Below are 26,078 nucleotides of genomic sequence, written 5' to 3' on the forward strand. Positions count from 1 at the left end.
CTTCCCAAAGTTATTTTGTATTTGTATGATATACCAAGGTAATGTCTGATTGAATTAAGTTTTATGTAACATCTTTATTCAAACGTCTTTGACTTTTCATAATTTTACTATCTTTTTTATTTTTTTTTTGTAAGAAGCACAGGTGTTTAATACTTGAGGATGTATTAAAAGAAATCCAAAATAAAAATAATCATAACCTCTTTCTGTTTTTTGTGTATTTCATGATGATGGTGGGCTTTTCAAATCACCTTTCATCTGTGTTCTGTCTGTCAGTCCGTCTGTCCCCCCATCTCTAAACAATTCTTGTTATTGATATTCCTCAGTAATAAAGTGATCTTTCTCAAATTGCACACCTAGCCATCTTGGATTTTTGTTATCGCTATTTCTCACAAGGATGGAACCATTATATCCATACGGCCTAATAGTCCGAAGGCTTTGCTCTGTTTCCATTTGTTAATACATGGTCACGTAAGGTTCGACATATACTATAGCATATTCACTCGAAGTTTCCAATTTTAGAAACATCGAGTCAATATACCTTCTGTGACATCATTACTCAAATGTTGAGTTCTCGAGGGTGACGTCCTTTAACCTGCTCTAACCAGATCGTAACAGGCCTATGATATGCAAATTTTCATGCTTTCTTCAAACTTTGAACGACTTTGCCAAAACATCGACCTTAGCCGCTCCACTAATATATAGAACTAAACACGGTATATCCGACATTTAATTTCCTGTTGTGTGTATTACAGCTGTTCATTCTTTAATGGCTACCGGCTGCAAACAATCATGGGATCAGCCAGACGACTCAAGAAGGTAACATTAATGTATTCTGTTGACTTTCTAGACCAATTTTATTTTATGATTTTTATAGGTATTGACAACAGTAAGGGGATATCTTCGTAATGACAACTCATTACTATAGAAAACGAGAACCGATAGCGAATGCATAAATGGCAACATGGACGACGCGCATGTCATTAGAAGCAAACATTAAAAAGATATATTAACAATACTCTAAGTAAATAATTCATACATTCAACAAACAAGAATATTTCTTAAGGCCCGGACTCATACCAATCTTATACCTACAAGTACATGTAATGGTTTCTCGAATGAGGAAAACCCTATTAAACACCTCATAACTTGTCAGAGATGCATGAAGTAGTATAAATACACTGTATATATGATACGCATACCCTTTAATTACGAACAATGGGATTTCATTTGAATTCTATGCAGTCTTTGTTAGCCACTATAAAGTTGTCTAAGATAATTTTCCATACACGGTTTCTTTAATTGACAATTTTAAATGACATGTAGTATAGTCCAGTGTCTGTATGTAGGGCAATTATGTAACGAAGACCAGGGAAAATACTCTTTTATTTTTTGCCTTCGTATGGTAAATTCTCAGCTTGCATATAGGGGATTTGATACTACATTTGTGACCCAACTCGTACATATGCGAAAGTCGAACAATTATTGCGAAATTATTCAACTCAATCGACATGAGTTTGACATTTTTATCAATAATGTGAAGTATAATATTTATAAATACTCCTACATATATACTATATAAAACGCACTATAATTATATATATTATATAGGAGATATTTATATATATAATTATATTATAATATATGCTATTGACAGAACGTCAAGCTCATTTGCTCTATCTTTTCCTCGTTTTGTAAAGAAACAATTTGAATAACGATAATAACATAACATGTCAAACAGGAAGTACTTCTCAAAATAGCCAATTTACACATTGAAATAATAATAACAAGGCCTAGCAATACCATGCTGCTTCCTGGTTGTTTTTTTATTTCATTTTTTTTACATTTTACGTCGTATCATCAATAATAGAAACTAAATTATAATTTATGATGAAAAAAATTTATCCTGAGTTTTCACATAAAAATCACCGACGTAGGACCCCTACATGATATCTACACCATATAAAAATGCATCAAAGACTGATAAAGAATCAGGACAAATAAACATGCGTATTCCAGACTGTCAGACATCTCAACTTCTCGCCTGTTCTAAGCTATACTTCGGTGTATCAACTAGATCACAACTTAAAAAATCGATTTGAATATTCACCCCTAAGACACATTTGAGCTCTTCTAAATCAAAGACTAGACCAGTCCGATCTGGATTTTCAGGGATGAATGGCATCGACATCTGATTAACTACATTGATACACAATCGGATGTATAACGGGACGTCATTCTCAGCACAACGGGAAGTTTAACGAACTCTGAATACACATTGTTAAAAAGGAATGTAAGATTTTATCTTATCTTTGGTTATTTATATGAATAATTATCTCCTTCCTGTTGACACATACACATTATCACACATATCGCAACGAAATCACTCCCATCATGAAAGTATTAGGCTTAAGTTTTTACTTTACCAAACAAAAATGAAGCAATGTTGTATAATGACATCTGTGATTTACTTAAAACATTATAAAATTAAATATCTTTCTTGATCTTGAAGCTTTGCATAATGTATTGAGCTATTTTGAATGCAAGTGATTTTAGCGCAATACCATACGCAATCTTAGGGATGCCCATTTCCATGACTATATTTTGTTAGACCATCACAATAGTATGGTTTAATTTTACACATGTTGTAATTTTGTGTATATAATGAAATGGTGAGAACGATTTGGTATCTAGATGTGTACTTTTCTTACTTCCGTTTCCTCTCTACTCCGTGGAGCTCAGGAGCTGATGATGATGTCCGAGGAGTCCCTAGAGAACTGTTCGGCAAGCCTCGTCAATGATGACTGTAAGTCCTTGCTCTACACTTATCTCTTACTGCATGCTTATATATGTTGATGTGACGACAAAGTAGTTAAAGGGAACCATTGTTTTTCTAATCTTTCAACAAAAGTAAAACAGTCGCTAGGCAGATTTGCGAAAATAATTTTGGTTGAAAGTACCTCATTCCTATTCTTTTACAAAGGACTATGTAATATTTGTTTCTGGGAATTTCCTTCCATAGAAGTTTGATTTTATCATGTCAATTTAATTGATATTTTGTATTTACTATGAGTAACTAATGTTTTAGTCCCTATCACTCTTCATACTATTATGAATTCTGATACTATTTCTCTCGATAATAATTCATACTACACACATGTTGAGTAAAGTAAATCATCTTTTGTAAATATTCTCATATATTATTATGAGATATTTTATTTTCCAGTATACCATTGGAAAGCTTCCATTCTTGGACCGGTATGTAGTATTTTTCATACTGTAAACCAACTTTCTTTCGCGTGTTGTTTATTTTCGCGAATTTCGCAATCAATGTAAATTCGCGAAAGTTTATCTCGGCGAATTTATATTTTCCACATATTTCCTTTCAATTTCAAGTCTGTTAAACTTCATCTCCCCGGAAATGTTTTGAAACGGAAATCGCGAAATTAAGTTGTCACGAAAGAAAATTGTTTTACAGTAATTGACTCTCTTAGTTATTGTTAATGCGATGCTATTCCATATGAAATTATTTTAGAACAAGAGATTGAAAAATAAAGTTTTTAGGTATATCTGTACGAAAAAGGACGTGATTGTTTACATATTGCAAATGAGATTGTGTGATGTCATTATATAGCATATGGCATATCGTAAAATAATACAAGGCTTTTCAAAATGTGAAACATGAAAGCATCATTTGACTGTAATATTATTATATGAAATCATGTTAATATATAGAGCGTAAAAGAGACCCGATTTCAGATTTGACGCATTTTTTATATCTATATTAACCTAAAGGAAGGAACACCCTATGCCGATGGAACCTTTGAGTTAGACATCAGATTTCCTGCCGAATATCCATTTAAACCACCACAGGTAAGTCAGCATGTCACATTGGCGTGTGGCTTTGTTGCGTTGTCGCATTGGCGGATAACTTGTGTCGCATTATCGCGTTGTCCCGGCCGTGCGACAATGCAAGATGGCAGATTTAAGTCTCCATACATAATATTACCGGATATAAGTTATTTTTTCACGGGATGCTATTTTTACGATTTCGGTCATTTTATCTGCTTTGTATCTGCAAAATGTCGAGAAATGGTTTAATATTTTCTATTCTTATTTAAAATGAAGAGATTTTCACTAGCGAAAATATCATACTTTCAAAGATTCTATAATCCATGGTGATTCGTAAATGTTCTTATTAATTTTTTTAATTTTTTTTTTCATCTATCAGGTTTGCATAACATAACTTTGCTTTGTTTTGCATCTTTGCTTAAAAAGTAAATAGCCAACGGTAAAGCTACCGTCGATGTTTTGTGATAGATTACTAATTTAACAATTCGATGAATCACTTTCATCAATTAGAATGTGACGAATGATGTTGTTTAGTTTAAGTTTCAGTGTTAGATCTTTTGCTTTCCATGGCTCGAATTTTACATTTTTTGTCACTTGCTAAAAATAGCAAGTGCCCTAAATTTTTACTTGAATGAAATATATTTCTACTTATAATTAATATCCGTATTCAAATTACAGTTATGTTGTATATAAAATCCTTTATTTTTGCATGAGGATGTGAGATGTATAAGTAAACAATGTATATATACAACATTATTGGAAAAAACTGGGTCCCCATATTCCTATTACAACAATTTTTTCACAATAATTATGTCATTTTTACAGTTATCCCTGATAAAAACCACTTGCTAAAATAAGCAAGTGTATATTTTTTCCACTTGCTATTCTGGTATATCTCTGCAAAAAGCAAGTAAAACAGCCTGAAATTCGAGCCCTGCTTTCATAAGCAACTGACACATGCTATCTAAAACATCTGATTACTAACTAGCGTTGATCCTCATAACTTAAATAACATCGCTCGATATTCAAAGGGTTACTATCACTGTCTTTATATTCACCCCTGTACTAAGTCATAGCAGTACTTAATGATTTTTGTTCGACAACAGAGGAAATAATTTGGTCCTATAATGTACATAAATGCCATCAAAAGAATCTAATAACGGCACAATGTATGGCTTATAAATTGTGGCGTCGCTCTATGAAATTTTCAAAGGAAGCCAGTGTAGGCTTGTGAGACTGTTTTCTCCTGAAATGTTTTCAAGACATAGTTCAGTGATAAAAAATCTCTGGGATATCGACGATGGGCAATATAATGACAGTGATATTAACCCCTGTAGTGTCGAGGAAGATAACATTATACTTCTGTTATACGTTTTCCTTAAACATGAAAATAAAACCAGATAAAGTTTGAAAACAAAATCTACCACCCAAATATCAGCGTTAACGGTCAGATCTGTATGGATATCCTGAGGTCAAAGTGGTCAGCCGCCAATACGGTTATCACAGGTAAGGCTTGAGCAGTATGTAGTTAAAGTTATATGTGCCGTAACTGGGCGAAAATTTTGACGTGCTATTTTTTCATCGTTAATCTATTAAAAACCATAAGGTTTGATGAAGAAAGCTGTAAAAATCATTCAGATGGCTTCAGATGACTTATAAACGTTAGTTATAACACAGAAATTTTGTACTGTAAAGTTGTTGTTTTCATGCCTTAATATGTTTAAATGGAAACATACCTGCAGAAATCACTTTACAATTACCGACAACATTGTAAAAATGTGTAATGAAACTATAGACCACAATTTGGCTTCATGTTCTGACCGTATGTACTCATTTCACTTCACTATTGATGTAAATAAATGATTTTTGGCAGTACTGCCAAAATTCATTTTCAGCTCTTATTTGTACATGTAAAATTAAAACCTATGCATTGAAAGTACTGTAATTTTCAAAAAGTTGGTAAATTTTGGTGATGAATAACATATTAAAAACTCATCTTGATTCGCGAGTATGAAAAATACGGCACATATAACTTTAACTGTAGTAGTATAACTTGGCTGTGTTGTTCTGATCACATCCCGAGAATGGTCTTTGATTGAGATTTATGTCTCCAGGTGGCAATGAGATGAACATACAGTGCACATATTTTATGTTTCTAAAATTAAAAAAAAGTCACTTTTAAGGTTTAATTTACATGAAATTTTTAACTTCTTTGTTGTCGAGTTTCTTGCATATTTTAGTACCAAATGTATCATATCAGTCGGAATTCTCAAATAATTTGATTGAAGGACTTTATCAGAGTCCATGAAAAAGCATATCATATTAATATATTTTGCTAAAATTTTGTTTTATCAATTTATAAGCTTGGTTTTCCGTTTTGGTTTTAAATATTGATTGGTTTTCACGATGAAAAGATATATGTAATCAGGATTTTATTCAACCAAAATCGCAATGAGATTTAATATTTCAAATGCAGAGTGTAAAGAGAGCCACATTATATACATGAATATATATCTTTTAATACTTTTTCAGTGTTATTATCAATAAGTTCCTTGATAGCAGACCCGAACCCACACGACCCTTTTGTACCGGAAATTGCCGAAGTTTACATTAAAGATCACGAAAAGTTCATAGACACAGCCAAAGAATGGACCAGACTTTACGCATGTGCAGATGCAACGTCTGAACCGGAAGTGACAGAATCGAACTCACAGTCGATAAATGATGAATCATCAGAAATTATCTGCAGTGAATGATGACAATGCCTATAACTCCATCAAATTGTTATCCAAGACACTTAATGACATGCACATTCTTGGATCTGCAGGGCATTTGTTGGTATCATGGAATGGAGGTTTTAGTTTCTTAACGATCTGACTGCCATACTAATTATTGATACAGTTGTAAAACTAACGCCTTGCTTTTATGACCATAATTTTGAGCATACCAGGGTATATTTTAGAATTTCATTTTAGCGCTTTTTGCAAGTTTTAGCTAGATATGATTTTTTCATTGTGTCGTTATATATTATCGCTATTATAGAATTCGAATACACGAATATATAATTGTGCTTACATGATTTATTAAATATATAAATAAATAAAACTTTACTACGGAAGCGTATTAGGCTCACGTACGAAAATATTTTTTAGGATAGCGAAAATGTTTTATTTGGCGGCCGCCACTTAATTGATCTGGCGGCCGCCACTTAATTATCTGGCGGCCGCCACTTAATTTATCTGGCGGCCGCCATATAATTATATGGCGGCCCCCAAATAAAACATTTTCGTTATCCTGAAAAATATTGTCGTACGTGAGCCTAAAACGCTTACGTACTTTACTCCTCTTAGGCTAAATTGTTTTTTTTTTATATTTGGACACCTCAATATGATTTTTGTTAACATGCTACAAAACTCTTGAATTGCCATAGCCACTGCTTGCTTAAACATTATTAACAATTGAGGTCTATAAAGAGCGTCTGTGATTTGATGCAATACTAAACTACTAATTTACCATTTTCATGGTATTCTTCTCCTTGTTCCTGCTACGTTTCAAATCTTCTTTAAATGACATATTTGAGGCATTCTTGACTTTTAGAACGTTAATATCAAAATTGGGTAGTATATGTGGCTATCAACAGACGGACACGCCCAGTTATAGCTGTTGGATGTCGATATGATAACTGTCTATATCAGTCTGTAACAGAATTTACTAGACATTGCCTTATTTTTCTCTGTATAATTTTTTACATTTTCGTGAACTTTTATCACTACCGGGTTTTGCTTCAAAGCTTTGACATAACTATGATTTTGTGTACTTAGAGCATCTTGATAGATTCTGGATTATCACTTTTTATTTAATATTTGATTACCTTTCAAAATATTATCTAGTTTTTTATATTCTATTTTATGTTAATTATATGTTTTTCATTATACTTTTCTGCATAATAAAGAATTTTCTTTGTCAAAAAGAAAAAAAACCCAAAAAACCAACAACTAATGAATGAAAATAAAAGTAGCATCCCTTCCAGGTGTAGCATCCTCACAAAACTGTACAACAAGTTTGTTCTATTTCAACGTGAATATGTTACTTTGATCTGAAAGGTGAAGTTTGAAACCAAAATCTACCATAGACACATCAGAGACGGAGAGATATGTATAGACATTCTATATTCTAAGTGGCGGTCTACATTTACAGTAAATACAGGTAAGAACTTAAGATTTAAACGTTCCCTCAAATTTCGTTCTATTGTTATTGTGTTAATGGGAAATTTGATTGGACTAAATTATTTTCTGGATTAGATTTAATGTATCAATTAAATACAATAAATCTTATCTTCAGATTAATTGCTCCTTTTTCATACGTTTATTGGTAATGTCTCGCATTCATTAAAAGCTAAATGTCGTGAGAGGTTAATATACATTGTGTTTTATTTATTTATCATAACTAATTATTTTTTTCTCATCGGTTTTTTTTTTTTTTTTTTTTTTTTTTTTTTTTTGCGAAACTTCCACGTTGTCTTCTTGCAAATTGCATCTATGAAGAAAGTGTAAAGGATACAAGTATTATAAATATATATCAACTTAAGACTTGTTAAAGCCACATTTTTGTATCATTGATGTTAATTGATATTTTCCTTTTGTATGTTTGTATCTTTTTTGTATTGACGTTATTAATTTTTTCGTTTCAGTCATGCTCGCAATAAGTACTCTATTGACCGACCCACACCATCAAGATCCGGATTTCGCTGTGACAGCAAGAGAATGGACAGTCATGCATGCACGTCACACACGTGAACAGGATTATATTAGCTGATAGCTTTACCGTTGATTGGTTCGATAAAACAATAATAATAAAAAATAACAATAAAAGAACAAATTATAAAAAGATGGATATACTGTATATACATATGTATGTCTAAAACAAAAATTATAAAAAAATCGTTATCTGGACCCCTTCACTTTTCTGGAACCTCTTGACAAGGTAATATTAGACATAGTACCAGGTGCGACAGAAGAGGAAGCGTTCACTTTTACATTGGTGACAGGTCAAGTCACAAATATAATCGGGAAACAACTGGAATGGACAAAAAAATAACAATACGACTTATATCGAAAAAATGGCAATATGAGTAAATGTTTGATATACATTGGTACGCTTTATTGTAATCAGTATAGATATCTAATAACAGATGTATATGTTACAACAGTCATGTATATTCATATAGGAGCTGTGATAGTCCTGGAGGCAACAATGTTCTTTAGAATCCACGAAGATTTATGCTAATAAAAGTATCGACAATAAAAGGAATTAATTCAATGTCGATAACTCTATATAGAACTTTTTATGTTTTCTAATACACTTGGTCAAGGCATTTGCAAACATAAAATACACATATTCCTGATTTAGATGGGTGAGTCATACAGCTTTTATAATTTTCACACTATACATGAAGCCTTCTCTCACTGTGGTCTAGACTCCCTTATGCATTCTGGCTTATGTTAACATGTTGAGATGTTAAGGTAGTTTGTAAAAAAAAAAAAAAAAACATTAATAGAAATTATTTTATATAAGATGGAAAAACTCCCATTTTCTCTTAAAGGGCCACTACCTTTCCGAAACGGCTTTTAATTTTTAAAATAGGAATGTAAAACGAGATCAATAATTTTGTAGAGTCGAAGAAGTTATTAACTATACGTTTACTAGCACACTTATCATCACCTTCAGAACTGTTTAATTAGAATAAATAAAATGTTAATTTTCATAACGCGGGTCGTTTTATGTTTCCCGCCGTCGTCCTAAATGCCGTGCGGTAGTTGACTATCACTGCGCCAGACGGCAAAACAGCGAAATGAATCTCCACTTTTATCGTACATTAGACAGGAAATCTTGCATATGTTTGGTGTTGTAACCTCATCTTAAGCCATCTATATATATTTTCTTTTGTTATTAATGTTTTTAAGAAACCTTTAAATTTTGCTCCGGAAAGGTAGTGGGCCTTTAATAAACCATTGCAGATTTTGCCTGCATATGATGAATTAGATTGTGAATTTCAGTAAAGAAAATCATAGAAAAATTTATGAAGGTCAGCATTTAAAACTATCAAATTTAATCATCATTGTTATCGGAAAACACGTTTTGGTTTACGTGGTGTACTAGATTTTTGTCTTTTATTTGAATGTCGATCTCATTTGTATTTTGCAATTACTCCTTTTATGGTTTGTGACTAACACGTGAACTAATTAGAATTATTCAACCTCCATATCAACCATGGAAACAATAACAGATGAATTACGATTAGATGTAAATGATGTCGTAAATATGATTAAGTTAAACTGAAATGTAGTAATGTGATGCAGATGGGACGAAATGAAACACCTTATATAAATATACTAGCTGCAATATTGTAGCTCAAAAGACTTTTTGACAGAAAACGGTGTCGTCTTTAGAGCTACAATTGGTGCCTATTACTACTAATGGAGCAAAGAAGTGATTATGCAAACCATTATAAAATGTTTGTTTGCATTTTGATTGTACTTGTTTGATATCGCTTACCTACTACGCAACTAAACTGAACCACATAAAATATCGAATTCTCATCGAGACATTTTTTTACATGATACATATGAAGGTCTTTCTGCAGGGAATTTATACGGTAAGCCCACAAATTATGAATTTGACGTCTTGTGAGCGGACAGAAATAATATGTAAATGTATGTAAACGCATAAAGTAATTGGAAACCTACAAAAAAGTATAAAAATCTATGCCCGAGTGATTTTCGGAGGCAGTGCTCCACTACGACACATAGGGACCAATTCGTACCCGGCCGAAAGGTATAGTAGGCCGGGTAGGTAATATACCTGAATGAATCATATATGATAGCATTCAATGGAAATTCCCTACGGTTGCAGATGTTCTATTTTTAGTTAAAAGATTTTGAGTTTTAAAATAGCAGTGACGTACATACGTTAATTTGTTAATGATTGTATTTTATTAAAGAATTTGTCGTGATGATAGCTAGGTCTGTATTTAAAGTTTTAAAGATTTACATAACAGACAATTAGTTTACATGTGCGTCATGTCATGTGTATTGCAAATTGATCCCAACCAGTTTTGCTGTCCGTATCGTCCAATCGTTAGCCGCCACTGACGTGTGTTACTAAAAATAGAATATGTGAATTGTACTAGGATTGGCGTCCTACCTCTATGTGCGTCATACAACTGCTGAGACGCAGACAGAAGACTTCCTCACTATTAACAGAATGGGATCTAACACAAAACGACTGAAGAAGGTAAAATATGTTTGTTTTAGTGAATTAATGATTAGTTATATATCATCACATTGGTTGAAATGTACATACATGTACAATAAAATTCGATTTCAAATCATGCGTATAATACTTAAATCATTGCAGCAAATGTGCAGAAAAATGTCGGGAAACAGGTTTTTCCTGCTTTGCCTTGATTAATGTATATACACATAAACATCCAAATCGGCTTAAATATTCAAACAGATATCTGACTGGAAAAAATCGGAAGTAAAAGAGATTTTTAATAGCATATCTCTTTATACTTGTTCATCAGAAATAGCCAAAGCGTTTTATTTAGTTTATTATTAATTCTAAACCTATTGTTTTAATGCATGGTTAATACGTTTTATCTAACGTAGAATTGCGATTTGTTTTACGCCGAGATCATCACGGAAGTAGAATATAGCGCGGTAGCTATAGCAACCATAGAATGTGTTATCATTTCATGATTGAAATATAACGCTGTCAATATAATTTAACATCCAACATAACTGTCATATGTTATCACGTATCTAGAACGAGAAAATCAATACCGCTAATTCTATATCTATTCTATTCTATATTGTTTGATTTGGTTAGTTTTTCGTCCTATACACAGCCAGGATCATGTAAGGACGTGATAGATTTGATGGTGGAGGAAACCCGGAGAACCCGGCGAAAAACCACCGACCAGCGAGTGGCTTTACCACTCGCTCACCACGGCCCTCCTATGTTATGCTGTTATCCTGTCTGGTCATACTTAAAGCTACCGTAAAAAGATTAAGGAAATATACATACGTACATTAAGCAAAGGATGATAAGAAAGATTTATTTAAGCATTATTCTCAATATCTTTTGAATTAAAGAAGTCGGAAACGGACAGAAGCGTCTATAAAAAAGAATTTCACTTCGTTTTTTGTCTCTGACTTCATAAATCCAACTTCAAAGATCTTACCAACAGAATTGAGTGTAACATATGAAGATCTAACCAATAGAAATGAGTGTGACATAGGAAGATCTAACCAATAGAAATGAGTGTGACATAGGAAGATCTAACCAATAGAAATGAGTGTGACATAGGAAGATCTAACCAATAGAAATGAGTGTGACATAGGAAGATCTAACCAATAGAAATGAGTGTGACATAGGAAGATCTAACCAATAGAAATGAGTGTGACATATGAAGATCTAACCAATAGAAATGAGTGTGACATATGAAGATCTAACCAATAGAAATGAGTGTAACATATGAAATACAATTATTACATTATACACCCGTTTCAGGAACTAATGACGATGAAGAACGATCCCCCAGAAAATTGTTCCGCCGGGCTCGCTGGTGATGACAGTAAGTATAGATCTTATTATTCATTCATTCATGTACCTTGATGACAGTGGTTATAAATTCTATTCTACATTTAATGAAGCTTAAACATGCATTTTTACCTCAATATAAGACATTTTTTTTGTATTAATATGAACGTCGTTTTACTAGCACAGGATTAATTTTGCCATTTGACACTATACTTTTCACACGAGAGGTATTTGCTCTCCAACAAAAAATGTTTATATTGAAATAAACCAATAATTGTGAATTTTTCAATAGTAACTAGCGCTGTTTGATTTCTGATTTTAGTTCCACTAGCTCATTATCAATTGTGACGATTTGGTTCGCGCAATATTTCGAGTACGACCTTTTCAATAAAAAGATGTAACCTTAAATTTGCATTTAAACTTATCATTCAGATCTTACACTGTTAGGTTGTACCCATCCTTGATACTCCAGGGCTTTCGATCACTTACGATCTCTACACCCCTGGACTATCTCATAGTGAAATTGAAGGCAGCTCGGCGGAAAACAATTGACCAATCACAGGCTAGCAAAGATTTCTTTTGAAGACTACAGAGAGAGCGACGCCTAACATCAAAGACACAGTCAACCACATACCGTTATACGGCTCTTTTGATGTACATCAAATGATTAAATTACATGTTCTATTCTGTTGCCTCCAGTTTTACTACGAGATAGTCCAGGGGTGTAGAGATCGTAAGTGATCGGAACCCCTGGAGCATGTATGTAAATAGACGTGACCTATATTATATATATCATCATTAGTAACGAGGCCCTGTGCCTGGAGTATCGAGGATGGGTTGTACCATAACCGCAATATAAACTTTACACTTTCTTTCGTGCCATTTTATATATTTTATATTATATTTGAGATTTTAAAGCAAAATGATTCGAGCGATGATGGCACCCGTTACTGAAAACTAAAAGGAGTTTCTAATGAAATCCAAGATGAATTCATAACGGTTCGATAGAAACTTACGTTTGTCTCTTTTGTATTTTAGTATATCATTGGACAGCTACTATATTTGGACCGGTAAGTACATGTATTAATTTGAAAAAAGTTCTTATAAAGATTATCATAAATTATATATACATCATGAATATAAAGACTTTCTCACTCAGATCAGTACAGATTTGTTATTTTTCATGAAATTTTCTAAATTTTATTCCACTGGAAGACCAAAACTCCTCATAATGATTTTCTACTTAACTATTCAAGAGTTATAATTTTGAACTAATGCTCATTACGGTTTAATGGGAATGATTCATGTACCACGTGATGCCTGATAATGTTTGTATTGGACTATTGTTTCTATTAGTGAGGAAATGAGGTTGAAAGATGATTTCCTGCGCTAACATCATTTCGGCGGGACAATTACAAAGAAATACTAGTCCGGCACAAACGTTATCGGGTATCAGATGGTACATGAATTAGTCCAATTGTAACAATTAAAATTGATAGTTTGTATTATTACACCAATTCATGATACATCTATGTGTTATAGGAAGGAACACCCTATCAAGGGGGTATGTTTTTCCTGGATATGAAGTTTCCTACAGATTATCCATTTAAAGCACCAAAGGTAGGTCCTATTTTGAAATCTTCTTCTTCTTGTAGTAAGACCACTCCGTCATAGCCGACAATTATGTGGCTTTTATGTGGCAATTATGTCCCCATTACAATGTAAGGTGAACAAATATTGTATTTCATGGCCTTCATATTCTAGAGGGAGACTGAAGTTGGAAGACATAATTGATTGATAATTGTCTATCTACACATTGTCAAATAACTCATGTTGTGTCAGAGGCTTGAAAGAAAATGTATATATATTGTCATGGTAATGCGATACGGTGCAATGTCAGTAGTATATTTCAATTGGATAACACTATATAACACATGTCATACAATGAATGCCTTCTTCATTAGATGATTCCACCTGCATGATTCATTATTAAATTTATACCAGGAAATCTTTTATCTTCTCATACGGATGGATCTTTCAAAGTGTTATTCTTACTTTCAGGTATCATTTAAAACGAAGATATATCACCCGAACATCAATAGTAATGGTAGTATTTGTGTAGATATCCTAAGATCACAATGGTCGCCGGCGTTTACAGTAAATAAAGGTACGTGTTATATATAGAAAACGAAAGTAAATCAGAAATGTAATGTTGTCTGTTTTCAATGTAATGATGCTAAGAGTTTACAATCTAGAATACGCTCTTTAGGTATGATATGTAGAAAACGAAAGTAGAAGAAAAATACATTGTTGTTTGTCGTCATTATCATGATGCTAAGAATGCACAATTTAGTATGTACCTTTTATAATACAGAACCTTAATTTGCTCCGTTCCATAGAGCTTCTGAAAACATTAGGATTTCGTTCTTCAAATCAGATGAGTATTTCCGATCTGCCAACTGTTTACACACACATACAAATACTATATTATCTATGTTTGATATATCAATCGCTCTCTTAAATTTTCGATTAGATTGTATATTAAGCAGTAATTTTGTTGGTCGACCTGGGAAGTCGATCACGTGACCTGTAACGGGATGTCGTAAGATCGTCTATGAAACGGACATAAAATACGATTTGTTTTTAATCAGATTATAACGTTACAAACATGTACATCGTGTTATGAAGAGGAGTGTGTTAAGATGTATATCATATTTAAATTGTTTAAGTTGATGAATTAAGTTTATTTTCCTTATTGTTGAAATTTGTTTTGTTTTCCTTGCAGTTCTTCTCTCTATAAGTTCTCTGATGGCTGATCCTAATCCAGCTGATCCATTGGTACCAGAAATCGCAAAACTATATGAACATGACAGACAAAAATTCAATAAAACTGCAATTGAATGGACCAACAAGTACGCACGCTGAAACTAATTCAAAACTGAGCAAACTCAACGTTCCAAAATGCATACACGTCATATCTGGGCATGATTTTTCTACAAAGCAATCTGTGATATATTTTTAACAAGCGACATTAGCCATTTATAATTCGAATTTTATGGTAAACTACAATGTCATTTATCTATACTGCTTCAACAAAATGACAAATTTCATAAATTGAGCTTGTGGAATGGGAGCCTTGTAGTAACTTAATAACATTCACTCATGGAATTCAAAATGTGCTTATCACCTTTAGGAGAGTTCAAATGGGTAAAATAAGTTTATCTGGGATGATAATCTTGGATTGGCATGTAGAAGAAACCCGGTCCTGAGATTTTGCAAAACGGCATGTACCAGAACTTGCAAACTAGAAACCTGTTGCTATTAGTACTACTTATATGTTATGAATTATTATAGAAATGTTTTATATAGTTCATGTTCATAGAAATATTATACAGCCGATTTTTTTCGTGGGATGATATCATCACGATTTCGCGTGACATGATAATGATTAACTTTATTTACTGTACTCTTTTAGCGAAATCGCGAAATTTAAAAATCAAAAATTAGATTTTCTCGTTGTTAGATGAAGTTGCAGGAATTTTGACCCACGAAAGTAAACAACTATTCCAATATGTTCATGCAGGTTCATGAACTGAAATTTAGACAAAAGAGGTATGTAAATGATGACGGGTTTCAATATTATCTATATCTCGACCAAAAGTATTTATTAGTTTTTAATGGAATTTTAGCATTTACCTTTATGTTGTGCACCTGTATTTTACTGTGTGTTAAAATAAAATGAAATTGTTAATTGTATAGATGTCACCGTATTATTATAGAAAGTTACACTCGCCAAACTAGTAAGGAAATATTTTAATTTATCGACCCCAGTAGTCTAGTTAGAAATGCATCAAATAGAGGCAAGAACTATCCATATGTGACGAAGAATGATACGTAAAATATGAACCCTTGGAACAGTAGCTTATTTATTCGAGCACTGATATACATTGTACAATTTATAAATATAAAGTACGCGTGCTACTGTAGTTCGGGTGATATATACAGAGGGAAGTTTTCATCTACAAGTGGAAATAGAGTAACATAACCCTTTGTGAACTGTACTCATCACTACAAGTATTGTTACGACCGTCGTTCTGGTCGATGATAACTTATCTGTAAGGAAACACATTTATTTTACTATACACATCATGATACATTGAGCTCAGAATTAAGATATGTCGCAGGCAATGGAATCTGATCCAATGGGTCGGATGTAATATCAGATTGAATTAAAGATTGAAATAGAGAGGAGTAAGTAAGAAAATGATAGTATTAATGTGATTGTAACAAATTGAGAGAGAATGAGAGATATATGTACAATGAAAGGAAATATTAGTGCGAAAATTTAGTGGAATTTATATTAAGATGAATATATAACAAAATGTTTACAAAAATAAATGAGAGATGAGTAAATAAGTGAATGATGACTATGTATAAGTTATCTATATGTAAAATGTTTTATGTAATAAAATTAAAAAAAAAAAAAACAATATTGAAATATTTTTAACGTCTACTCCACGAATATTTTATGTTGTATATTAAGTGTTGTAATGGGCGTATCACTGATTTAAGAACGTTTATAAGGTATGATGTTATATACAGTTAGCTGTTGGATATCGGTATGATGAACTGTTTAATTTTTTACTATAGAATGCCTTATTTTTCCGAATCCTTCTAACGTTTTTATGAATTTGCTTCAAAACATTGTCATAACTACGATTAAGTGTGTAAGGGACTGAGTTATCTGCCCTTGATGATGACAGATGTGCGTTGTAGGCATAGGCATGGTCTTTGCTAGTGAAGTTGAGATCTGTATCGATTCCTTAAATTATTGTCGACAGCAAATATCCCCTTAATCAAAATATGACAATGGTTGTAATTAATCAGATATCCAATGCATTATAACCATTTCGATATTTCAAAGTCTATACATATGAAACTAAAAAATCTTTTACCTGTAAGTGATCGAGATCGGGTTATCTCAGTCGAGGGCTAAGATTTTGTAACATAATTCCAACCGAGGCGTTAGCCGAGGTTGTGATGTCACAAAATCTTAGCGCCTCTAAGATTTAATGAAACCATCTATAAACGCGTTCAGTGTAAAATTATCCCGTCTTGGGCCTCCTGGTGCAAAGTCGATTGACCATTTCATCTGCGCTGCGAATTTAGTAATTCCGCGTTAAACTATAGTTCGGTTATATTAAAGAAAAACGATGATCAATCGGTACATACTGTTTTAATGATTAAAAACAACAACCAAACCATGTATGATTAATGACTGAATGTACATATTACTTATAATGTTGATTGTCTGAAACGTGTGACGTCACCGATTCGAGAGTATGACGTCACATGCGCGGACTGTTACATGAATGGCGTAAAATTCCGCCAAAAATGGCGTTAAGGTATCAGACAGATCGGAAGAGATAGAAAAATCTAGCACTGAGTATCATGTGAGATTTTCTGTCCGAGGTGCGAGAAAAAATGTTCCAACCTTACAATATTTCTTTAGATGAATACATCTAAAATATTGCCTATCATCATCCCTCGACTTTTCTATACCTGATTTGATTGTTTCTCCGATATGAGAAAACATATATCTATTCTCAAACATGATAAACAAAGAAGAGGCTATCACTTTGGGCTATTTTGCGGTCACTCCGTGATGAGCAAAATATTTTGCTTGAAGAAACCTTAGGGTCCGTTGTATATATCGTATGCTTTTCATAACATCACATCAAATGTCAAAGAGTGAAAAAGTATTATTTCATTGTTTAAGTCTCAATTGATAAATGAAGAAGTGATAATTTCTGTTCAGAAAATCGATGAAAAATCGAAGAAGATTAGTATTTAAAAATTTGAATAATTATTTACATCGTAAAACAGATTAAAGCTTACCAGATATTGTGTGAATGCCGATCTCATTAGAATCGCGCATTTAATTTTTTTCCATGGTTTGTGACTAACAAATTAATTAGAGTAATTCAATCTCCATCATAGACACAATAACACTTGAATCACAATGAAGTGTAAATGATGTTGTCAAAAGAATTAAGTTAATCTAAAATTAAGTTTATGTGACACCAATATACTTGAATTCAATGGAAATTCCCTACGGAAACAGAGGTTCTATTTTTAGTTTTTTTTTTCTCTAAAAGTAGTCGTTACGTAGTTACTTACTATTAGTCTATGACTGAATTTTAATTAAAGAATAAGTCGTGATGATAGAGATCTATTCTTAGATTTTTAAAGATCAACATAACAAATAAGATTATCTTAACACATTTGTTTAAATGTGCGTCAATTCATGTGTATTGCCGTCCAATCGTTAGCTACTACTGACGTGTGTTACTAAAATAGAATACATGTATTGTCCAAGCCTTCGCTGTGCGTCATATAACTGCTAAACCTCGGATAGTACTTGGCGCATATTGGTATTTCTTTAGACAGATTCACAAACAGCGAAATGGGATCCAACTCAAAACGACTGAAGAAGGTAAATATATATATTTGTTTCAGTGAATTAATTAATGACTTGCTATAGATACAATGGAATTCGATATAAAATCATGCGTATGATATTTAAATCATTGCAGAAAATGTCATAGAGAAATTTCAGGAAACAGATTTTTCCTGCTATACCTCGATGAATAGTATATATATGTAGTTATGCACTTCAAAAATCGTATATTCACATTCACATTCAGATTTGATTAAACCGATATCCTTAGTGGTAGGAAAAATCCGTAGTAAAGAATACTTCTTTTGAATTGCATCACATAATAACTTTTGAATGACTTTATACTTTTTCATCAATTAAGTGTGTTAATTAGTCTATTGTTAATCTTGACAAAACCCATTGTTTTAATGCATGATTAATCAGTTTTATCGAACATAAGACTGTGCTCTGTTTTACCCCGCGATGATCACAGAATTAGAATATAGCACGGTAGTTATAGCAACCATAAAATATACATTGCCATTTCATCTGATAATATAGCGTCCAACATTCTGTCGTTCTGATATCACAGCTAATTATATGGCATTGATAAAATGTAAATCTTTGACTATACGTATCTTCTCTTCATGATATTGAGTAATCCCACAGGTCAATCTTGAGTAGTCCTGTAGAAATATTACTAAGAAAAACATGAATGCTGATGATATCAATATGTTACATTACGTTCTATCTTACAAAAATGTACATACAAATATTGACAGAGTCATATTGATTGCAGTAAACTTGCTGCGCTCTGTCATACTATGCTGAATGATGACGTTATGATAGCGTATATTGACGTCATGGAGAGTTCCTTTTGGCTACATTTAAGGATTATCTCCTTATGGCATATATGGTCTATACAGATGACAGAGCTTTGCAGACATACCGCGCATTATGAGATGATTGTTTGCAAAGCTCTGGTATCTATATAGACCAAAGATTCCATAAGAAGATAGTTTAGGTAATAGTGTACAGTAGATTTTTAAAAAATCAGCAAAATAAAATGCAGGCTTTAATTATGAACACACAGCTTTTTAACCTTAAATAACACCTATATTAAAGTATATATATACAGTATTTAATCTACACAACATTTGCAATTGTCATTTTGGACAGGTCTGCTTTTTGTAGTTTTGTGAGCTTGTAAAAACCATGGAAGCCCAAGTTTTTCTGAAAAATTGCAACAAATTGGGATTTAAAAGCCAAAATTACACCCTCTCTAGAAGATTTTTTTTTCTTGAACCCAGTTTAAAACCAAGCATCACTGTCGTGATAACGAAACTGAGTATTTTTCGACATAGGTATAACATTAAAGTTTTGTGCAATCTTACCTCATCCCGAAGCTATCAATTTCTGCTGCTACAGTATTGAGTTTTTCCATCTTAGACGCACATTCGGATACCCTCTTAACTATCTCGAACCCTTTTTATGAATTTCTTTATGCAAATAAAGCCTGCATATTAGTCTCTAGATTGAATTCACCAATTTTAGGACATATACATTTTTTTAATTTTCATGCATCTAATAAACAGGGGCTTTCTGGCTAATAAAAATATCACCCATAGCGATTCGGTCTAACTGTGAACTGCTATCTTAATGCTTATATTTACATTATCAACTCACTTTAGGGTCTCTGCATTAACATTGTTTAAGCTAAACCAGGAAAACCGATTATCAATGACGATTTAATCCACAAGATGGAACAGCCATTTTGACGGTGATCAATTGACGTCTCCACGTCAACATTAGTGAGGTCATAATGGTCACGTTTCGGGTGTCACTTATACCATCGTATACTTCACTTTGCCTTGGTTAGTTTATATAGTAGAAGTGGCAAGTAAATGTAAACATTTAAGGAATGATTTTTATTGTTTGTTGTTTACTGGTGTGTAAACTGCATTTTTTGTACAGATATTTTAAATGACGCGCGTCAGCGCGTCATGTTAAAATATATGTACAAAAAATGCAGTTTATACACCAGTAAACAACAAACAATAAAAATTATTTCTTATATTTACATTTCGATTGACCATTTCATTCAAATCAAGTGTTTAAATAAAATAAAACTCTGTTTTTCCAATGTTATACCATCGTTGGAACAGCCGGTCCATTGATGGAATCCCGGAACAGCTGGCTTCAATTTGGCGGGAAATGTTGTCAAATTTAGAGAGTACACAAAATATAGTTCCACATTGACTTTATCTTTTTTCATCCCATTTACACAATATTTGTTATTTTTTTTTTATTTGCTGACATATAATTTAAGATTTACATAACATTCATACATGCAATCTATTGAAGATGTTTCATACAGAAACAATAGGCCTAACCGGATGCGCATTCACACTACTTGCGGAAGTCAGTGTTCCGGTGTGTGTATTCTTGCGCGGCAACCACTGCGTTTACGCAAGTGTAAACGATTTCGCAGTTGGTAAGGTTATAAAGCAAAGAGAAAACGGAAATGTAAATATTTTGGTACAACTGGGTCTGTTGGAATATTATATCAGCCCCGAAAGTGATTGTAACGTCATATAAAATATAAAATGACGTCACAATACAATATCTTTTGGAATCATAATTTTTTATATCAACCTGGAAGACGTCACAATAAGAGTCACTTGATAAAGCCATTTCATTATAAACATGTTTCAGGAACTTATGGCGATGCAGAGCGACCCTCCAGAAAACTGCTCGGCTGGGCTTGTTGGTGACGACAGTTAGTATAAAACTGTATTATACATTTAATGTAGCTTTAAAATACTTTTTATTTCCTTATACTGCTTTAAATTTTTATATAAATGTTGTTATTTTCGTTTTTTTCGTACAGGATATGTTTCACAATTTTGACAAAAACATTTCACATGGGAGTTATTTCTGAAGTCGATTCTTCTTGCTGTTCGAAACAAAATATTAATATTCAAATTAACCAATAATAGGATATTTCTGTAATGGATTGGTCTATCTATAATATAGTAATAAATGTGAAAATTGGGTTATACGCAATATTTTCAGTACACCTATTTCATAATTAAAAAAGTAACATTATTTGCATTAAAACTAACCTCACCCAACTGTACCTCTAACCTAAATTGTAGCAACAGATTAATTTTTTATTCAATTTAAATGCTTTCCATTTTGTCAACTTGCAACACATAAAAGAGAAAAAGTAACTGTAAAATTGTACGTATTTTGTTTGTTATTTTGAACAAAAACCCAAATATACAAACTCTATTAATAATACTCTTTTTTGTCCTACTAAATATTTCATACTTTTGAGTTTTTACAAAGTGATTCGAGCGATGACGTTACGTCACCTGTTACGTCATGATATTGACTTTTCTGTTTGTAAATTAGCCTGACACTACAATACCATATTAATTTGCGTTACCGAATTTTGCCATTTTGGTTTTAGGATATTAATATTTATCTATATCGATGCACGCAAAAGGATAGTATCCTCTTCATTTAATTATCTTTATAGTTTAGTTTATAGCTAAGCAAAGTGGTTTGAGTGATGACCTCACATCGCCGTGACGTCATAACACAAACATTCACGCTGTACATTGTTAACATAACAATACATTAACACAGTCGTATGCATGTGAAAACGGTGCTTTGACTTTTGGAAAGTAATCTCAAAAAGTAATAATCAATTAGATGGTATGTTTGAAACCTATGCATGAATCTTCTCTCCAAAAAATTCATACAGTTGAAGCCTCGTTTTCATTATCAGAAAGAGACACAACACAAACATACAGCAGCCTCCCAAAACACGCACGCACTTCACACACTGCATTCACTGAAGAATGTTTGTGCGGGACTATTGTTTCTATTAGTGATAGAATGACGTTAAAAGATGATTAACCGTGCTAACGTCATTTCAGCGGGAAATCGGGTATCACGTGGCACATGTCACAGATAATGACATGGACGGTTTCTTAGAAAGTTTGTCTTTTTTGTATTGTAGTGTTTCATTGGACTGCTACAATATTTGGACCAGTAAGTACATGTATACTTATGCAAATAATAAATAGTAAGACTTTCTCACTAACAGATTTGTTAAATTTTATGTGAACATTATATTCAATAGTTAAAGTCAAATGACCAAATTTTTCTATTGAATTCAATCATAAACATTCTCTGTGTTACTATTCCGAACCTTCAGTTTCCACAGACCAATTGTAATACTTAACTGGATTATTTGTATTATTGTACCAAATCATGATGTATCTATTGTTTTATTTTAGGAAGGAACACCATATCAAGGGGGTTTGTTTTTCCTGGATATGAAGTTTCCTACAGATTATCCATTTAAAGCACCAAAGGTAGGTCTTACTTTGAAACAAGTTGTTTATAGAGGTTGAAGTTAATTATACCCAACATACAATATAAGGTGAACATTCGTAGAGTGAGTCTAAATTTGGAAAATGTAATTGTCTATCTACACAAATGTTTCATTTTATGTCTGAGTTTTGAAAGTAAACGTCTGGTTTGTCCATTATCATGGTAATGCAATTCGGTGTGATGTAGTTTATTTCAATGGGATTGTGCTATAAAACACATTAGCTCATTACAAAAACATAGTACATATGTATACTTAACACCACCGTCTATCTCAAAAGGGAGGTGTTTTTATGTAGACCCTGGCTTGCTCTAGATGTTTCTTAAAAAGTGCCTTCTTCAAAAAATGGACACACAGAAAATACTTTATCTTTTCATATGGATTATCTTTCAAACCGTTTATTATTCACTTTCAGGTATCATTTAAAACGAGGATATATCATCCTAACATCAACAGTAATGGGAGTATTTGTGTAGATATCTTAAGGTCACAGTGGTCACCGGCCTTCACCGTAAATAAAGGTAGGTACACGTACTATATGTAGAAAACGAAAGTAGAACAAAAATATAATGTTGTTTATTTTCAATATATGATGCTAAGAATGTACAATCTAAAATTATGAACTTTTTATATATATATATATATATATATATATATATATATATATATATATATATATATATATATGTAGAAAACGAAAGTAAAACAAAAATTACGATGTTAATGTTTATGATACAGATCCTTAATTTTCTCCGTGTTATAGAGAATATGATGATATCCCATAGGAGTCATGTTCTGACGTTTTTATGCTTCCAATACCTCAGTTCAAATGCGATTTTTTTCCTATATCAGACGAAAACGGCATTTCGGCATGACGTCTATATTAAGATCGAATTCCTATTTATACAAAAAACATTATATATGCTCTATCATTAACATTTTGTATATAAATCTGTCTCCTATATTTTCACCTAGATTCTGGGCCCGGCATCATAAAACTATTCTCAGACAGATTGTTTACTCCGGTATATGATTTTAAATTCACTTAAGTGAAAAATCTGTCGGAGAAAGTTTTAAACTTCCGGGCCCCGAAGGCCGTAACTTTGATTGGTCGATCTAGAAGGTCACGTGACTTATAACGGATTTCGTGAGATCCTCTAAAAAACCAGTTGGAAAATAGAAATGTATTTTAATAAGATTGTAACGAAACAAACATGTGCATTGTTGCTATGACAATGATTTTGTTACTTTGTATATATATCATACTTAAATGGCGGCATATCATACTTAAATGGCGTTATATTATACTAAATGGCGAAAGTCAATGATTAAGGTGTATTTTCATTTTATTGAATTCGTTCTTGTTTCACTTGCAGTTCTTTTGTCTATAAGTTCTTTGATGGCTGATCCGAATCCGGCAGATCCATTGGTACCAGAAATTGGAAAAATGTTTGAACATGACAGACAAAAATTCAATGAAATTGCACAGGAATGGACCAACAAGTACGCACGCTGAAATAAATTCAAAACTGAACAAACTCAACATTCCAAAATGCATGACGTCAGGTACACGTCATATCCGGCCATGATTTTGTCAACAAAGCAATCTGTGATATATTTCTAACAAGCCACAGAAGGTAATTTAAAATACGAGTAATGTGGTATATTACAATGGCATTTATCTACACTGTTTATACAAAATAAACTCATTCATCCAAGGAATTCATAATGAACTAATCAACCTTTGAGTTTAGGAGAGTTTGAAATGTGTCCTAAGGGTAAATACGTTTATCTATGATGTAATGGTGACAGGTAGAAGAAGTTAATAGTTACCAAACAATATACATACCAGAATCATGCAAACTCGAAACTTGTTGCTAATAAAACTTCCAATAGGTTATAAATCATTATGAAAATGTTATATATAGTTAATGCATTTAGTTACTGTAAACCAATTTTCTTAAGCGTGCGATTTATTTTCGCGAATTTCGCGATCAAGTTAATTTTGCGAAAGTTGATCTCCGCGAATTGATATCTTCTTATATTCTTACACGATTATATTCAAAGGTATCTTAATTCACTTTTAAATCGGCGAAACTTAATCTCCATATAAATGATTTGAAACGGAAAACGCGAAATACAAAAGCCGCGAAAGACAGTCGGTTTACAGTACAGTATACGCAATACCGTACAACCGATTATTTTCGCAAAGATGATGTTATCAAGAATTCGCGTGACATGACAATGAACCGCAAAAAATTGATAACTGCCTTAACTCTATTTACTCTACTGTTTACCGAAAGCGCGATATTTAAAAAACGCTAAAATTAGGGTTTCTTTTTATCAGTCGAAGTTGATAAAAGGTTGACCCCCGAAAATAACCCACTTTACCAATGTGTTAATGCAGATTTTAGACAAAAAGGTGGATAATAGATGACGGGTTTCAATATAATCTATATCTCGATCAAACGTATTTACTTGTTTTAATTGGAATATTAGCATTTACCGTGATGTTGTGCACCTGTAATGTATTGTGTGTTAAAATAAAATAAAATTATTATTTGTAAAAATGTCAATGCACTGTTATTATAAAGTTATACTCACTAAACTGATGGGAAGTAAGTTTGATGTTAATCCTTAAACGCATTACTACGGAAATATTTCAAGATTTCAAGAATCTGAAGTAAACGGGGTATTAATTACACTTTACCGGTCTACTATTAGTATTCAATGGAAGCAGTCATTTATATTACAGTGCACATAATCGGCGCAAACGTAATT

The 26,078-nt window shown here is 32.5% G+C and overlaps 4 protein-coding genes across 7 annotated transcripts in view; all 4 read left to right on the plus strand.

Annotated features, from left to right (window-relative positions):
- Positions 1–16,209, plus strand: part of LOC138323930 (ubiquitin-conjugating enzyme E2 D4-like) — a 32,230-nt gene extending 16,021 nt beyond the window's left edge. Inside the window, 1 exon segment of the mRNA XM_069268875.1 lies at positions 16,037–16,209. The gene's annotated coding sequence lies outside the window, so the exon portion shown is untranslated.
- LOC138323931 (ubiquitin-conjugating enzyme E2-17 kDa-like) overlaps positions 1–25,873 on the plus strand; it is a 32,258-nt gene extending 6,385 nt beyond the window's left edge. Inside the window, exons 1-6 of one of the 2 annotated variants that reach the window (XM_069268876.1) lie at positions 18,777–18,949; positions 21,608–21,671; positions 22,923–22,954; positions 23,203–23,280; positions 23,713–23,818; positions 24,674–25,873. In XM_069268876.1, the coding sequence (XP_069124977.1) occupies positions 18,920–18,949; positions 21,608–21,671; positions 22,923–22,954; positions 23,203–23,280; positions 23,713–23,818; positions 24,674–24,813 (450 nt within the window). In that variant the 5' untranslated portion in view covers positions 18,777–18,919 and the 3' untranslated portion in view covers positions 24,814–25,873. Of the gene's footprint in view, positions 1–18,776; positions 18,950–21,607; positions 21,672–22,922; positions 22,955–23,202; positions 23,281–23,712; positions 23,819–24,673 lie in introns of those variants that run through there. The other variant, XM_069268877.1, reaches the window with a different exon arrangement.
- Positions 551–8,688, plus strand: LOC138323927 (uncharacterized). 3 transcript variants are annotated; one of them, XM_069268868.1, is made up of 6 exons: positions 551–816; positions 2,740–2,803; positions 3,224–3,255; positions 3,793–3,870; positions 5,250–5,355; positions 6,382–6,878. In XM_069268868.1, the coding sequence occupies exons 1-6, from the start codon at positions 790–792 to the stop codon at positions 6,603–6,605; spliced, it is 531 nt and encodes a 176-aa protein (XP_069124969.1). In that variant the 5' UTR covers positions 551–789; the 3' UTR covers positions 6,606–6,878. The 3 variants fall into 3 exon arrangements, with proteins under 3 accessions (XP_069124969.1, XP_069124971.1, XP_069124970.1); XM_069268870.1 differs by lacking the exons at positions 5,250–5,355; positions 6,382–6,878 and adding exons at positions 7,953–8,055; positions 8,540–8,688 and having other exon boundaries at positions 731–816; XM_069268869.1 differs by lacking the exon at positions 551–816 and adding an exon at positions 1,696–2,290 and having other exon boundaries at positions 6,382–7,945.
- Positions 11,034–16,209, plus strand: LOC138323929 (ubiquitin-conjugating enzyme E2 D4-like). Its single transcript, XM_069268874.1, has 6 exons — positions 11,034–11,142; positions 12,424–12,487; positions 13,492–13,523; positions 13,996–14,073; positions 14,515–14,620; positions 15,239–16,209. The coding sequence occupies exons 1-6, from the start codon at positions 11,113–11,115 to the stop codon at positions 15,376–15,378; spliced, it is 450 nt and encodes a 149-aa protein (XP_069124975.1). The 5' UTR covers positions 11,034–11,112; the 3' UTR covers positions 15,379–16,209.
- Positions 25,874–26,078: the final 205 nt, after the last annotated feature.

The sequence above is a fragment of the Argopecten irradians genome, chromosome 5 (genome assembly GCF_041381155.1).
Source record: "Argopecten irradians isolate NY chromosome 5, Ai_NY, whole genome shotgun sequence".
Taxonomy (NCBI): Eukaryota; Metazoa; Mollusca; class Bivalvia; order Pectinida; family Pectinidae; genus Argopecten; species Argopecten irradians.

Excerpts from the sequence above, each read along its gene's own strand:
- LOC138323927 (XM_069268868.1), top strand. The coding sequence starts at position 790 with ATGGGATCAGCCAGACGACTCAAGAAG. Across the intron at positions 817-2,739 it reads CAGCCAGACGACTCAAGAAG|GAGCTGATGATGATGTCCGA; the intron begins GTAACATTAATG and ends CGTGGAGCTCAG. Across the intron at positions 3,871-5,249 it reads ATCCATTTAAACCACCACAG|ATAAAGTTTGAAAACAAAAT; the intron begins GTAAGTCAGCAT and ends AAATAAAACCAG.
- LOC138323929 (XM_069268874.1), top strand. The coding sequence starts at position 11,113 with ATGGGATCTAACACAAAACGACTGAAGAAG. Across the intron at positions 11,143-12,423 it reads ACACAAAACGACTGAAGAAG|GAACTAATGACGATGAAGAA; the intron begins GTAAAATATGTT and ends CACCCGTTTCAG. Across the intron at positions 14,074-14,514 it reads ATCCATTTAAAGCACCAAAG|GTATCATTTAAAACGAAGAT; the intron begins GTAGGTCCTATT and ends TCTTACTTTCAG.